Source organism: Crassostrea angulata, chromosome 10 (assembly GCF_025612915.1).
Source record: "Crassostrea angulata isolate pt1a10 chromosome 10, ASM2561291v2, whole genome shotgun sequence".
Lineage (NCBI taxonomy): Eukaryota > Metazoa > Mollusca > Bivalvia > Ostreida > Ostreidae > Magallana > Magallana angulata.
Genome location: NC_069120.1, coordinates 48,466,409 through 48,483,192, shown reverse-complemented (window position 1 = coordinate 48,483,192; position 16,784 = coordinate 48,466,409). Strand labels below are relative to the sequence as shown.

Sequence of the window (16,784 nt, the reverse complement as noted above, 5' to 3'; positions counted from 1 at the left end):
GATTTCAATTTTGATTGTTATAATTGAGGCTTCTCAAAACGTATATAAGATCAAGATCACTATTCAGGTTTTTCAGCATTCAGGTATTTTTTTTTAACCAGAACACACTACATTGGATGCAACTTGTTTTTAGAAATGAAATGAAATGTGTATAATGTATATAATAAAATATCCTGTGGTCACTTCTCGATCAATACTAACCTGATCATATTCAAATGTTAATCAACAATATTCTTTATTCCAAATCTAATCATATAAACACAGAATTTGACCATCTACAGCTGTTGTTGTGTAAACTTTGGACAAGAATCAGTTTCTGCATTGTTCTTATTGAATGAGGGAACAACATTTTGTTTGATATTATTCTAATCAAGAATATCAATAAATGTTCTATAAGAAAGAACAAAGTAGTGATATACCAGAAACTATAAACCGAGTACACAAATATTGTTTGATTTAAGATGGAAGGCTACATCGTCACAACATGTCTGACATTCGTTTGAAACGCCATTTTGTTTCAGACTGATAACGTTTTGTCGTGGTACAATGAGCTATATACCGTTTAATTGAACGCTTCAAACGAAGGAGATGAGAGAGGAATGAAATCACCAAAACGCTTAAAAAATACATCAATTTTCTTTGTGGTCAAAGCTTTCAAATAACATTGATTATCAGTTGTTTTGTACGGAAAACGTGAAATCTACACAAATATACTGTTTCCCTCCTACTGGCAATGCACTTTTGTCATGTCATCTGCAACAGACGATCATGACTATGTCACGGATATTCGATAAAGGTAAGCAGATATTATATTTTCATTTTAACTATATACATGTATGTATAATGAATATAAAACTAAAGTACCGTAGTACGATCTCGTGAATTGATCCTAACTTCCCAAATGTAAAACATTGGTAAAAGACTTGCATTGAAAGTTTGCCATTTAAATTATATATTTTAATGAAAATATATATAGCTAGTTGGCAATAGCAATGGAGGCACAGATTTGCAAGCCAAATGAAGGAACGACAAATTTCTAAGATAGGAGCTTGTTTTTCATTACCACACAAACATGTGTATCATTATGGACATCTTATGTATGTAATATATGCGTATGGCTGTTGTTTATGCATATAAATGCTATTGTATATAAAAAGGTGATGGTATTTTAACTACTAACGTTTTGTTTTAAAGAGTTAAAATTAAATATAAATATAACGCATTCCTCAGAAATATGATTTTTCAGATTAATAATTATCATAAGTACTACTAACCTTATATCGACGTAGTTACATGTAGCATAAACTTGTTCCTTTATTATTTTTTCTTCGTTACTTTCATTACTCAAAATATTGGTCCCAAGATATTTGAGATCATATAAAATAAAGAAAGGCAACTTTTAAACAGAATCGTTCATACCAAGATATTTGCAATGAATAAGTATTTCTTTTAATTTTTCAGTTTAGTTCAATTCCTCCTCTTCATCTTATTCACCACTGAATATTGTTTATATTTTCAGGTTTTTGTGGGAGTTCGTCTAGCAGTTTGCCTAAAAAAAATTCTTTATATTTTATTTACATATTAATGTGGATTCCAATAAAAATCATACAAACTTCATTCATGGTGATTTTGTTTTTCAGTTCTAAACTTTATAAAATTTCACTTTCATAAGAATTTTTTGACAGAAATGTTAATAGATTTGACAAATAAGGGTTATCTGGAACCAGACTGATATCTAAAAATTCTCTAGAAAATAGAGTATTGTATTTTGAGATCTATTATTGTTGAATACTGTGCCTAGTATGGGTAACATGTGCATTTAACAAAAATTTCCAATACTTATATTGTGTAGAAATTCACTTTAAGCTACCCCTGCGTTTCACCTGATCTAGACTATATTTATGAAAAACAGAAACGGGTCAAATGGAACACTTTAAGGATATTGCAAATACGGATGAAACCGAATTAAGCTAATATGTTTTTGTCATATAACGATACAATACATAATTGAAAACTAGGAAGGGCGAGGGATCTTTTTCAAGCAATGGAAATTCTGTTTACGTAAAAGAGTCTGAAAAATCTATTAAATTGATCAGACGTTTTTCTCCAGTTATTTATGATGTAACTAAATGCCGCTGCTTGCATGCTGATATTTTTGTGTTTGTAACATTTGCCATTAGGATGTATTATAAAAAAATTATAGCAAGTGTTCTTTTTCCAAACCTATGCAACATGTAATGAAGCAGATAAAAATTAATGAATGAAAAGTGATTTCGCCTACATAATTTGTGCAAAATTAATCAGAAAAGATTAATGACTACGTTCATACTAATTGTTGGTATACTAATTGAAACTCGTTTATATCCAGGACAAATCGGAGTAATAAACCCCAATTAATTAATAAGGACTACCAGATTTGTATGACACCCGTAGCTATATAAATTTACACTGGTCAAATCTGCATTTAGTTGTATTGCTGATAAAGAAGATCAAAGTTGTAAGTAAATTCGGTACTTTTGCAAAACAGAATTTATTGATTTTTTCCATAAATTTTTTTAGATAAAAATCCATGTTTTGCGAAACGCAACGTGTCATAAATTTATGCAAAATTAATAAGCGTTTGCTGAGAACTTATTACAATGGGACTGAAATTTCTTTTATATTTTAGATTGAAATGCAGAAGTTTTTGTGCGTGGTAGTGTTGTCGATCCTTTGTGCAGGTATGCCAGGTTTCTTTTTGAGTTTTTAAAACAGAATAATACATTACAAAGTATATTTTAAAATGAATTATGTTGATTTTTATTTTTCAGTTTGATAGATTTTTAAATTAAAAATGGGAAATGATTCATATTTCTGTAAATGATTTACTGAAATCAATGTTTTATATGTAAATATTAAACAGTGATATGAGACGCCTCTAATCTAAAAAGTAAAAATATCAAAAACTTTGTAAACAAAATAAGCTGGTAAAGAACGGGTCGTGGTTACAAACCAACTATCTTAGAAAGTTATATACTTTCGCCTATTTACAGCAGTAGGATCGGCTTCCTTTCAAAGTTAAAAATATTTAAAGTAAATAAGATAATTTTTTCATGGACAAATAACAACAGCAAAGCAAGCTGCATCATGGGAATGTTTAGAAAAGGGTACCGTTTGGTTTCGTCCCCCGAATGATTAGGTTTATTCAACCCGCATGTTATGCATCAATTGTAAACAAAGCAAATTTCAGAAATATTATTGAACAAAATGAACACAGGTTTATTTTTGTTTTTTTTTTTTCAAAACAGTATGACCTCTATTTATAGCACTGTCGAAGTCGTAATACAATCTCAGCCGCCTTGACGTAAGGGGCAATTTTATTATGAGGCGAAATAACGCGGTACCCTTTTGTGTTGTTTGATTTTAAAACAAAATTTGCTAATCATTTTTTCCCCATAAAATATGGCTAAACAGACCGGGACAACTACTGCAATATCTTCTATTATTCACAAACTTAGTATAACCACCGTTTAAAAGCGTTCACAAAATTTGATATAAATTAGATCAAGCAGCTTTAACATCAAAAACAAATTTTATATAGATTATTAAAATGTAAAGCGCACACGCTTAAAGAAAACGATATTATTCAGATGCACTTCTATCAAGTGTACAACATTGAAGTATCTTCCAATCATACCCCTCTTATTCCTTTCTATATACAATTTTGGTACTATTAGCTAAATGAAAATACCACATAATATTTAATTTGCTATGATCTCAAACGAATTTTTAACCATGTTCATAATGGATTTTTTTAACTTTAATGTTCAATCATTTGGAACATACGGAGAAAATCGTTTTGATGATGCTTTCCAAAAGTTTACTCAAATGAGATAGTTAAAAAAAATTCGGGCAATCAAGTCTGCATCAAATATTTTTATATATTTACAGTTCTGCTTCTTATTTTATACAGCTATAAAATCAACATTAGATTCGCAACGAGAAATAAGTACTGTTTTGGAAGACAATGAACCATTGCTAGAAAATACATGCATTTGCATGATATCAAAAGACAAATTTGTTACACTTTCTTTTTGAAAGATCAAATGCTTTTAATTTTGCTTATGTACATGTAGCATATAACATTACCGTTATTTATATCATCACATTTAAACAGAGATGGTATCTGGTAGGAAGTATTGTCAAAATTACCTCATCAAACGTCAAAACAGAAGAGTCAGTAACTGGGAGGATGCAAAGTTTCAATGTGAAAGGAAAGGCATGTCGCTGGTGAAAATTGACAACATGGAAGAGGACACCTTCTTGCGATCCTTCTTAGAGAGAGAAAACGGTGAGTTATTAAAGATTACCAAATTCAAACTTGGATATTTGATTTTCAATGCATTTTGATAAGAAATGTAAGTTTAAATATTTGCAAAAGATATGTACATAAAATACTGCAAAGGTTATTTTAAATCAAAGAACTGAGGCCCTGACAGGAATTGATATCTTTTTATGTATTTGAAATTAAACAATATGTAAATTGGCATGAAAAATATTTCTTTAGCTGTATTAGAATAATTAAGGGCAACTATTGTGGTCTTTCCGAGCTACAGAATTCCGAGCTACAGACGAAAACCTCCATATAAATGATGTTGTATAATATTTAAAGACCGAATTTACGCCATCAAACTCTACGATGGGCTATGTATCAGGAATCCAAATATTAAAAGTGTATCGAAGCAATTTTAAACTAGATCTATCATTGATCGGATAGTGTGCCCTTGATTCTAAACACTACCGCTGTAAAAACGGCGCTTTGTAATTAATGACGGCGAACCAGTCATGTTGAACTCTGGCGTAGGATCACAAACGACAGCAAAGAAACTATTTAAATTGGTTGTACCATTTATAATCTGATATTTTTCAAAGTATTCATGAATAAACTCCCTTGGACAGCAATGAATACATGACATTGAATTCAACTATTATTTTGTCAGCGGGGATGATTTGTGCTTAAGTCTAAATACTATTTCAATTCCGTTTACCAAAGTAACTGATTAAAATCAGCTCCCAAAAATGTTTGCCAGTGTCCAGATAAAAAGTTGAAAGTGAACTAACATGTGTACAATAATACATCAATTTAATATTTCTTATGGTTTTTTTTTTTGTTTTTGTTTAATTTGTTTGTTTTTTCCCCATGGATTGTAGTTTTACTGTTTAGGCATTCTGTTTTATAACTATCACAAGCAACTACCCTACTCTTTATTTTGTAATACAATATGGGATGAAAATGTGAGAAGTGAGAGAGCGAATATTTCATAAAATGATTTATATATTCAACTTTTATTTACAATAAAAAAAAAAGAAAAAGTTTTAAGTGATTTAAAAATTGTAAATAAAATGTCTGTACATCTATGAGATGCTACTTAAAAAACAATATGTATTAATTTTAGCTGGATATAATGCTGATGGATGGTTCATTGGTGGTAAATATAGCAATGGCCGATGGACTTGGTCGGATGGATCACCCATGGTCTATCAAAACTTTCCTGGAAGTAACCGATTTACCGCCATGGCTCAAGAAGTTACTAACTACGCCTTCATCATGAAGAGAGGTTATCAATGGGGATACGTGTCTCCTTTTGGGACCCAAAGAATGGGTTATATTTGTGAAAGTACCCGCTGTTGAACTTGAATTAAAACATTTCAAAATAATGACAATGACAATGACATTTTTGTTCTATTTCAGTTGTATATTTACATGTAATTTGTAACATAAAAAAATATCATAATATTTTTATAAAAATAACGCGGTTTTTTAAGAAGGAAATGACGTGTGTCTATGTCATTTTTGATAAACCTCATATATCAATTTAATTAATCATAATTTACATTCGGTAACTTGTAAGTCATCATTTCATAAATTGGGAATCTACATTTATCAGAAAGCAAATATCCTAGTTTAGAATTTTGAACCGTAGTTTACAAATTATAAACTCTGCTTTGAGATTGGAATTAATCGTTTTAGTGCTAAATATATTTTGACTGCTTGTAAACTATCGGTTACATCCAATAAACCTAGATTATTGATCGTTAAACTATGTTCAGATTTGTGAATTGTGTCATACATGTCGGTGATTATAACCATCGTAGTTTTCCTCTTGCATAACACTTCAGTCAACCTTTGAAATTCTTTAAACCGTTACTATGTTAAGAGGAAAACCCGTAAACAAAAACAGCCAATTTAGTACTCGAATTATGCGTTACTCTAAATAAAAAGCCGTTGCGCATACAAACAGATATGTTCACTACAGATGTTTGATCTAAAATATTGTTTCTGCCACTTTCTGACAATTTACAAGAAAATAAGAATATCTGTCAATTAAGTCAGAATAAAATCGACGGAGGTTAAAAAACTGGTTAGTTTTGTCATTCGGAAGTACTCAGAACATCTTGCACAATGTTTTAACATTATCATCAGGTTTTTTATTTGAATGAATGTTGTATCTTTGATTTCCCAAACATTACGCAAAATGTGATAGAGACAGAGTGATGGGACGAGAAAGGAATAGGGTAGGGGACCATCAGATGTTCATACACATAAAGTGATAGGTAATTTATAAAACTATGCGCATTGTATCATAATTGTGTCTAATTCGTGCACACCTGTCGACTGACTATGAAGAAAAAAACAAGTTTATTGTAACCAGGAGCAGCAACTCGTAGTGAAGCGCATTTTGAATTTAGCTAACGCTTAAAATTTTTAAGGTTTACTGGGATTGATAGATTGATAGATTAATTCGAAAATTACGAACAATTGTGAAATTTTGTAACTGATAAGTCTTTTTATAAAGCATAAAATAAAACAATACCGATTATAACAAATGATGGTACGTCAACACATTAAATTGGTATATTTCTGCACTTGCCATATGATTCACAACTTTGTTTTTTGAAATTGATATACTAGTCGTCAAGTCTTCAGTGTAGTTTCAAAAGAAAAACACATTAAATAGCAAAAATTGCCAATGAGAAAAGAACCAGAGACGATTTAGTATTTGTCTCTGGATTGGTAATACGACATGTTGTATTCACTTGAAATTTGCTGTTTACTTTATTCTAAACACTGTTTTGAATATCAAGCAATTCGAAGATAACGGTTTTTTTTTTTTAATTTTTCTTCCGTTGAAGAAAAACACCGTTTTCGTCGGCAAGCAAAAACGATCCAAATGCTCTGGGTTGGTTTCAATTAAACCGAAAGAGTCCGTAATATTTAGCAAAGGTCAAGAGATTAGGCCACAATAAGATCAGGCCAGGCCAGGTCCAATATATTGATCTACCTGATAATAAAATGGAGATCAGGTACCCCGACGGCAAAACAAATAAATATGTTCGTTTCATATAATGATATGAATGATATGATATGATACAATATTAGAAGTAATGCTATTCAAATTTAAAAAAAATGTTTTTGTAGATCTTATATTTGAATATATGTAAATCACTATTTTTACAATTTACAGTCAATAATTAATTATATTTTGTAACAAAAAAGCTGGAAACAGAAGTTTGAAACTTATCAACAAAAGAGAGTGCAAAAATTCATTTGTTCCAGAAATTTGCTATTCATAAAAGCTATAAACAAATTAGTGAAGTTAAGTCCTTCATATTAATAAGATAAATGTGATTTGATGAACTTGACTCGTTTTAAAGTTAAAAAAATTAAATTGTTCGAGTTACTGATATTCTGTGGTTTTGAAATACAAGGTCAGTTAATATATCTCATTGATAATGATGAATTTCGTGTCCTAATTTAAAAACATAGGCCAAATTGATAAATAACATAAACTATGATGTATTTTGGGTACTGTGAATAGTGGTGTGTATAAAAGAGACTGGTCATGAAACTATTTGACAGAACTGTGGTTTAAATCATGTATAATATAAGATAGTAGTACTGTAAGTATCAAAGTTTATATTTAATTAATTTAACTCCGTGTCTGAATTGTTAATAAAACATCAGAAGTTTTTTTCTTCATATTATGAATTTCAAACATCTAGTAGAATAAAGCATGCCTTGAGCCTTAGATTAAGCGAATTCGGAAACGAAATCAAGGTTCTACAAATTTATATTCTTAAATCGGTTATTTCATTTTTTTTTTATATTTCAGTTTGTACAGTATACGAGTATGAAAAATCATTTGTGTCTGGCGATTTTATTGGTTTCTGTTTTTGGTAAGACCACTTTCATTATTGAGTCAATTAATCATTGTATATTTTAAAAGCATTGTTTAAAGGGGGATGGTCACGATTTTTGTCCAGAATTGTTTTTCGATTGTTATGTTTACAATGCTTTAGTAAGGCATTTTAAATAGGCAACTAAAATTTGAGTGTCATTTGTTGAGTTATAAGCGAGTTACAGAGCTTACAATTATTCGCTATGTAAACAAATTAAAGCTTTAGTTTACATTATGAATGTTGAAGTGAAACGTCCAGTTTTAGACCTCAAATGAATCGGTTAATCGTTAGGAACTGTTTATTTATGCTTAAGAAGATAGACAATCAGCTTGAAAAAGATTTTTTATTGGTATATTGAATCTATGTAAACAAAAACAGGGCACAGCCTTGTTAACATGAAAAAAACTGTGAGCCCTGTATCTTGCTTAAAACTCATCGGTTGGGGCCCAAATTTATTTGATCATTAGAAATGCATTCTTAAACCTTGTTAATAATGAAAACAGAAAAATAAAATATGACCAAAATCGTGACCATGCCCCATTAAAGAACACTACTTTTTGGTCTACAATGGTCAGAAAGGCATATTACCAGAGATAAAAATATTTAAAGATACTTATTGAATTTTATTATTGGAATATTGGTACTTCTTTTTCATAAAATGTCCTGATTTGTTTTAAATTGAATAAACACAATTGCAATTTAATAGGAATTGAGTTTGTTACTTTTTCCATCAGATATGGTTCTTGCTAGACAATATTGCCAAAAATATGTTATAAAAAAATGCTTTTAAATCCTGGAAGAATGCCAAGAAGGAATGTGAAAGAATAGGAATGCATCTGGTAAAGGTAAACCACGGGCCAGAGGACGGCTTCTTACGAACATTCCTTAGGAGAGAGAACCGTGAGTAAAATCAAAATGATTATATATATATATATATATATATATATATATATATATATATATATATATATATATATATATATATATATATATAAAAGCACTAAAAATAACCAACGACACGAACAATAAAGTAAAATATTGTCAAATTTTCGGGACAACCCGTCCCTTCTTCAGGACAACAAAATAAAAACTACATAAGAAAGAAGAAAAACATCTACAAAACTAGGTAGATTACAGATTACAGATTACAGATTAGTGCTTTTTTATATCTCATCTTATAACCTTGTATCTTTTGATCCGACACTTTAGATAACGAGTGTTGTTGGTTTGCTAGTGCTTCTTATATATATATATATATATATATATATATATATATATATATATATATATATCAAAATGGTTTTAATCCAACAAATACTGATTTTTTTAAATGCAACAATTCTTAATTTTAATATCCTTAAGCCGGATTTCTTGCTGATGGATGGTACATTGGGGGCATGTATAGCCAAGGCAGTTGGAGGTGGTTGGACGAGTCACCGATGACCTATCAAAATTTTCCAGGTGGCAAAAGGTTTTCCTGGAATGCTCAAGATGTCACTAATTACGTCTTTATCATGCATGGCACGTACCAGTGGGGGTATGTCTCTCCTTTTGGGACACAGAAATTTGGTTACATATGTGAAAGCACAAAATGTTAAAATTGTAACTGAATAAAAAGTTATACATTCGATTTCCTGTTTCAGAGGTTTATACCAACCTGATGTATAGAGAGATGACAAGTTTACATATCATTATTGCATACTTAAAAAAGTATCAACAAGATTGTAATACGCATGTAAGAATTTTAGGTAGTGTAAAATTCGGTATTTGATGGTTAGAAAACAAGATTCAAACAAAAGTTAGCCATCTCCCCTGTGATTGAAAATGTTAATGAGAAATCAAACATTTAAAATGTTTTTTTAAAGATTGAAAATTGAATCAACAAAGAAAGATGATATAACTTAAAATTCTGAACAAAAAGATATGGAATCAAGATTTTTTCTTATTGTTTAATACGAGAATATCGATCTATAAGAGTGAAGAAAATTGATTTCGTTGCTATTTTGAGTTGTGCTATAAAGGATGGATGGTCAACATATTACCCAACAAACTTTCAAATATTATATATACCCCATCACTTAGTTAAAAAAGTTGGAAATAGTTTAGCTTTCAAATTTGAACATTTTCCTATATCTCTATACAAAGCTGTTTGTCTATAGGGGGTAAATATAGTGTATAAATGGTCAAGACTATCCATGTCTCTTAAGCGTGTTTACTGTTAACAGTCTGTTGTTCGTCTATGCAGTAAACAGACAACAATAAAAAACAAGATTTTCTTATTATCAATAAAGTTATCCACATTCTACATTTATAAACTGTCTTCGATATATGACTGAAATAAGAAGCCACATTACTTATTGGCATCATGCTTTAGGGATTGCAAAATAGTTCAAGGACTTAGATTAAACGCGAAACGCTGACATTTCACACATATTTGGCAAAGATCTATCAAACTGAAGGCCGTGAGGATTTAGTTTTAAAATATAATTTCTACTCCGATTTCATTGCATAATTTTAGGGTACAACTGTATCAGCACACCTGTTAAAATAATGCATTGATTTTGTGATCTGGTGAGCTTGAAAGCTTGAATTGACATTGAACGATTATAAGTATCACAGAAATAAAATAAACTAGGCTCTTGTTCCTATAGCTACATAATTAAGTCTTTAAAAAAATCTTCTTTTCAGTAAAAAATATTATGGATATAATATATTCTATGAACTTAGTACTCCAGAACTTACTTCCATGTCAAACAAGAAAATAGAGGGAACCATTATTTTAGTACGTTCTCTGACGACCGGAAGTAACGTCAATTCAAGCAAAATACGTTTAAATATCTGTATACAAAAGTTTATTATCCAACCAAAATTTGTTTGTTAATGTTTCTATCTTTTTTGAGATCTCGAGTAGACGATGTTTATTGTCTTGAAACAGTAACTTACGGAAGTGCTTAATGAAACGAAAAGTATTTCTTGAACATTTGCCCATTAAACATTATTATTTATCAAGCAAACTAATTAAAACTCTTTAAGAAAACAGTTAAACTAATAAACAATTTTATTTGTTTGAACCTTTCCAGTGAGGACCAGAAGTGATGGCTGACAAAATAAAACACGTTAAGCATATCGTCTATCAAATGCCTATCATCCATTTAAAGTTGTGTCTTGGCAACCTTTAACTTCAACTACAAAATATTAGTTTAAAAAAAACTACTTTAGATATTTGAGATATCACAAAGGTAGCAGAACTTTTTTGTTTATTTAACATTGCAAATATGACTTATATTAGGATTTATACTAGTATATTTATTCTTTTGAAAATAACAAGAATATAAAAATAGTTTAGAGTTGCTCCGGTGAAGACCGGAAGTTACGCCGATCAACAAAAAATAATTTAAACACATTTACATGCATAGGTCTATCATCCCATAAAATTTAGTTGCTCAAGTTGTTACCGGTATTGAAATCTCGTGGAGTCATTTATTTTTTTTTTGTCATTGGACAGGAAACCGCCAAACAGAAGTGCTCAATGAAAGGAAAAGTTAGTATGTCTTGAAAATTTGACAAATCTATTGATTGTCGATTTAACTAAAATTGTCAAAGAAAAAAGTTACACTTATAATTATCTTGATTTTTTTAACTTTCCTGGTGAGGACTGGAAGTGACGGTCGACAAAATGAAAGCGGTTAAACACATCTTTAAGTTCTCTTTAAAAATGTCTTTCATCCATGTAAGTATCGCTTCTTGATTACTTACAGTTTCTTAGATCTTACGTTCACATTTTTTTACAAAAGTTATCTGAAATATTTGAGATATCTCACTGGAAGAATTTTGTTTGTTTATTTAACATTGGATATATGACATATATAAGAATTTATATTAATATTTCAATTGTATGAAAAATGAATTAAATGCGTAAAATACTTTTGAAGTGCTTCCGATGACGACCGGAAGTTACGAGGAACAAAACAAAATAATTTAAACAAATCTAAACTAATAGTATATCATCCAAAAAAGAATGGATGCGGAAGTCTTTATCTTGAGATCTCGATGTCACAAGCTTTTTGTCGCAGGACAGGGAACGGACCACCGAATATTAATTTTGGGAAAATGAAAACCATCGAGATATTATCATTCTCTATCATTCCTGACATTCTTAGAAACCATCTAGCCATCTCTGAGATATCCTGCCGACAAAAAAAGTGGGGAAATAATAATCAAAAAGTTGTTGCTATAGCAACAAAAAGGTATTCTGCTCTTATACATGAACATGTATGCGTGAAGAAATCTGTGAGAAATTGAGGTTTTCTGTATAAAAAAAATCATAGATATGATATTTCTGTGAATGAAATTTTCATTGATTCTTTCTTGAAGAAGAATGAAAATGGAAAAAAAAACCACACACACAAAACAAACACAAAAGGAAACAAAAGCAATTTTTTTTATACTTCCTGTAATGACAGTAAGTAACACTGATTCTAAAAACACATGTCAAACATATCTAAATACAAATGTCGTTCTTACAATTGAGTTTGGTTGTTCCAGTCTCAGTCATACATGTATCGGGTATTTCGTTGAGACAACGTTTTTTTGTCTCGGGACCGGAAACGGACATTCAGGACTGATCAATGAAAATATAAGTTTGGACATCTTGTATATTGACCTAATGTATGGGTGTTTTAAAGCGGACTTCCTCAGACAGTAAAAAAAAACCACAGTAAACTCGATTAAATACTTGATTTGTTTTTACCCTTCTAGTCACAACCGGAAGTGACGGTTGACAAAATGAAACCAGTCAAACACATTTTCAGTCAAATGCTAACCTTCGATAAAAAATTTGTGTCTTGATTTTTTTTTTTTTTTTACAATTTCTGAGATATCGCGGGTAAAAATATGAAAGAGAGAGACACCTGGGATATATGAGATATCTCACTCAAAGTAAAATTTGCTCGTTTATTTAACATTGTATAGATGACGTTTTTCTTTAAAGTGAGAGTTCTATATAAGAATATAGGAAAATGCCAAAATTTAAAAGGTTGAATAAATGGACCTTTTTTTTTACCAAATAAAAGCTTATAGCTCAAGACTTAAAACCAATGAATCTTTACTGACATCAGAATACTCGGTAGAAACCAAGACACACCATGGTTCAGTGGTCATGACATTGTACCCAATATCACTAAGGACTATAATGAGATTGATGACAATGTTGGTGATTTACCATCATTGCCCCATCCTATCCACATTCAAAGAGTCAAACTGTATTATACCTGTGTTAAGGTCAAGATCTAGTAAATGAAAGGTGCCTACAGGTTTATGAAATTCAAGATATAAATTCTTTTAATGAAGCTTCATAACAATATCTTTGTTTCAAAGGGTGTACCGGGGCTTAAATTTTTGGTAAACATAATGAAAAATCATGTTATAAACAATCATTTTCTATGAAATATGAAGGATAAAAGTAACTAATCTCGGAGTTTTGCCCATTATAGACTAATGAAATATATCTAGATTGCCTACAGACTCTCCAAAAACGGCATTAAACAAACTCTTGACCTCCTCTTTAAATTAATGTCAAATAGAGTATAGGTACCGGGATTACTTTCTCCATGATTTAACATAGAATGTCAAAATACTGTTTAATTTTCTACATAATTCCTTTCAAGCCGTAAAATACGGGAAAAGAATCATCAAATCAATTATGACGTCATAATGGTTCTAGCACCAAAAAGAGAGTCTGGAATCATTTACTAGATCTTGACCTTAATATAAAACAAGAGGCCCGTGGGGCCACATCACTCACCTGAGCAACAATGGGCGTTCAAAAGATATTGTGCCATATGGTCCCTCGGTAGAATAACAAAAAATAAATATTGTAAAGTATTCGAATTTTACACAGTCCTATTTTTGCATACACGTAATCTTTGACATTGTACCTTCATTAAATACTATTTTTTACCAGAATAAGAAAATCCTAAGCAAGATATAAAACTAAACATTTGGTAAGGGTACACTGTTAAGTTGTAAACTTCTAATTCCCTATATTTTTTGTTCTCCCCCCCCCCCCACACTTTGTAAAGCGATCAAAATATATGAGAGCATATAGGTACATTTTTTTCATCAACTACTTACTAGTTAGTGTATTTAAAAAATATATATAATAGTTATTGTTTTTTATTTTAAAAATCCTACATGTATAGATGTGAAGAAGAAAATTGATGATGATTGATTAATTAAATGACTGTTATTTACTTCGCGTACAAACCAGGATAATTTTCCGCTTTGATATTTTCTTAGGAATAGCGATAATTACTTTATCCCCGCAACAGAAATGTGTCAGAACTATGGAAACTGTTTTAAAGATGTCGTTTTATTTTACTCGTGTCTGAAAAACTATCAAAATTGATGTAGATTTCACATTATATATATATATATATATATATATATATATATATATATATATATATATATATGTGTGTGTGTGTGTGTGTGTGTGTGTGTGTGTGTGTGTGTGTGTGTGTGTGTGTGTGTGTGTGTGTGTGTATAAAGAGGGGGCCCCAGAGAGTAGGTATATACAGACTATCATTCTTTTATTTTGTTTGTACAAGTATTTAACATACTCTAGTTCATATAGAATTTCTAATGTTCAACCAAAATTTCAGCGTCAATCGTAGAATGATAAGCAAGATACAGAGCTCACAGTTCGCCTAGGTTTGAGTCATATTTTGTTCACATGAGTTTATGACATTCAGCTTAAGATTTTTAACTTGGTATTTCCTATTCAGCATTTAAAATGGAAAAACGAATGGCCTAAGATTTTCAATTCTTTTATTCACTCAAGACCAGTTCACTGGTATTTGTGGTTCAAAATCAGTTTATACAAATGTATACAAACACAGTCAAGGATCACATGTACAGAAGGAGTAATAATGACGAAAAAAGTTTAAGTTTACAATTCAAAAAGTTGTTAAAGTTGGTTTCTGGAAGAACAGGCTTTGAAAATTTTCTTAATAAATATTGACAATTTTTTTACTTTTTTAAAGCGCTAAGCATAGCTCAGCGCTTTATTGTCGTTAGACTTCTACTTCCGGTGCAACGAATAACCGCCCCCTATGAGCAGAAGTTTACATCATTTAAACTGGTTAGGGAACCAGTTTCAGGTGCACGGGCTAGTACGGGCTACTGTGAATTTGATGTACAGGGCTTACATACATCATTGCATCAAGGAAATATATTGCGTATACAGAAACTAAAATGTTATATACATATATCTTTTATATACAAACAGAAGCTGGATTAGCGCTTTTCAGTACTATCAGTACTTTGATTAATCTTTAGTTTTTAAGATATGTGTACAAACATAGAATTGTGAGCAAATCTCTGTATCTTGCTTATAATTCGAAGCTTAACACTCAAATATGGTTAGTAGATAGAAATTGTAAACAATTAAACACAAGAAACATGCACTATAACAAATAAAGAACACAATTTATTTTTTCGAAATGAATCATATATATACATGTATATACCTACATATTTCCGTCAGCGATATCAAGCTCTATTTAAACTGAATAAACTCGAGAAAATGCCGAGCATCTCAATAAATCCTATTGCATTAATCTACCATTACGCATATGATAATGCCGAATTACCGATAGAATGAATTAATTGTATTTCAGTACTTTTTTGATACATCAGATTTTGCTTAATTTGCGCGGGTAAACAGTTAACTGTTTGATTTACCGAAGTCTCTGTTTGATTGGATACGTAAAAATCACGAAATACAAACGATAGTTCCCAGGTTACAAGGCATAAATAATGAAAACGAAACGAAAATCAGAACAAGCTAACACCAACGTCATGTGTGAAAACTGTCAACGCATTGGAATATTTAGCCTTAATTTACTTCACAAAATCGGCACCAATATATTTTGCATGTTTCAAAAATTTTCCTTCAAACGCGAACTGTTGCACAACAAGCAAATTCATCATAGTCAGATCGACCCTTTTTCGTATAATGTCATGGCTGCTTTAAACAAAGAACCTCGTTTTAGAAGTATGGAATACGAGTCTTGGTAAAATGGGGATGCAAACCCGGGCTGTGGCAAAATAAAAGCCGGGGCAGATCGGCAATCGTTAATTCCAAATACGCATTATTTTGCAGCAATATTTACAGCAAATACAAATATACTGGTCATCAAATGTTCTGAAATTTTAATGAGATTGGCAGATTAATAACTGCCAATCTTTTGTTTTGCCCAGGCCAAGTCTTGCCTACCCATTTTACCGGATGCCGAACCCGAAGCTGAAACACGCCTTTCCTTTATTATTATTTTCGTAATAACTCAGATTTGAAACAGAATTAGCACCTTATTTTTGCAATTTATATTTTCCTTCCCATTAGGATAATTTATGCTAAACTACGTTGAATTGGATTCAGTAGTTCTTGAGAAGAAGATTTTTAAAAATGAACACCCCCCCTTTTTTTTTTTTTTTTTTTACAGTTTCAAGGTTTTCTCCGCTTTGAATACAGATCGGACTTTTATTTCTGCAATTTATATTCA

The 16,784-nt window shown here is 30.7% G+C and overlaps 1 protein-coding gene across 1 annotated transcript; it reads left to right on the top strand.

Annotated features, from left to right (window-relative positions):
- The first annotated feature begins 2,417 nt into the window (after window positions 1-2,417).
- On the top strand, window positions 2,418-5,697 carry LOC128167740 (uncharacterized). Its single transcript, XM_052833628.1, has 4 exons — window positions 2,418-2,497; window positions 2,669-2,720; window positions 4,157-4,330; window positions 5,436-5,697. Exons 2-4 carry the CDS (start codon window positions 2,675-2,677, stop codon window positions 5,669-5,671), a joined length of 456 nt encoding a protein of 151 aa, XP_052689588.1. The 5' UTR covers window positions 2,418-2,497; window positions 2,669-2,674; the 3' UTR covers window positions 5,672-5,697.
- Window positions 5,698-16,784: the final 11,087 nt, after the last annotated feature.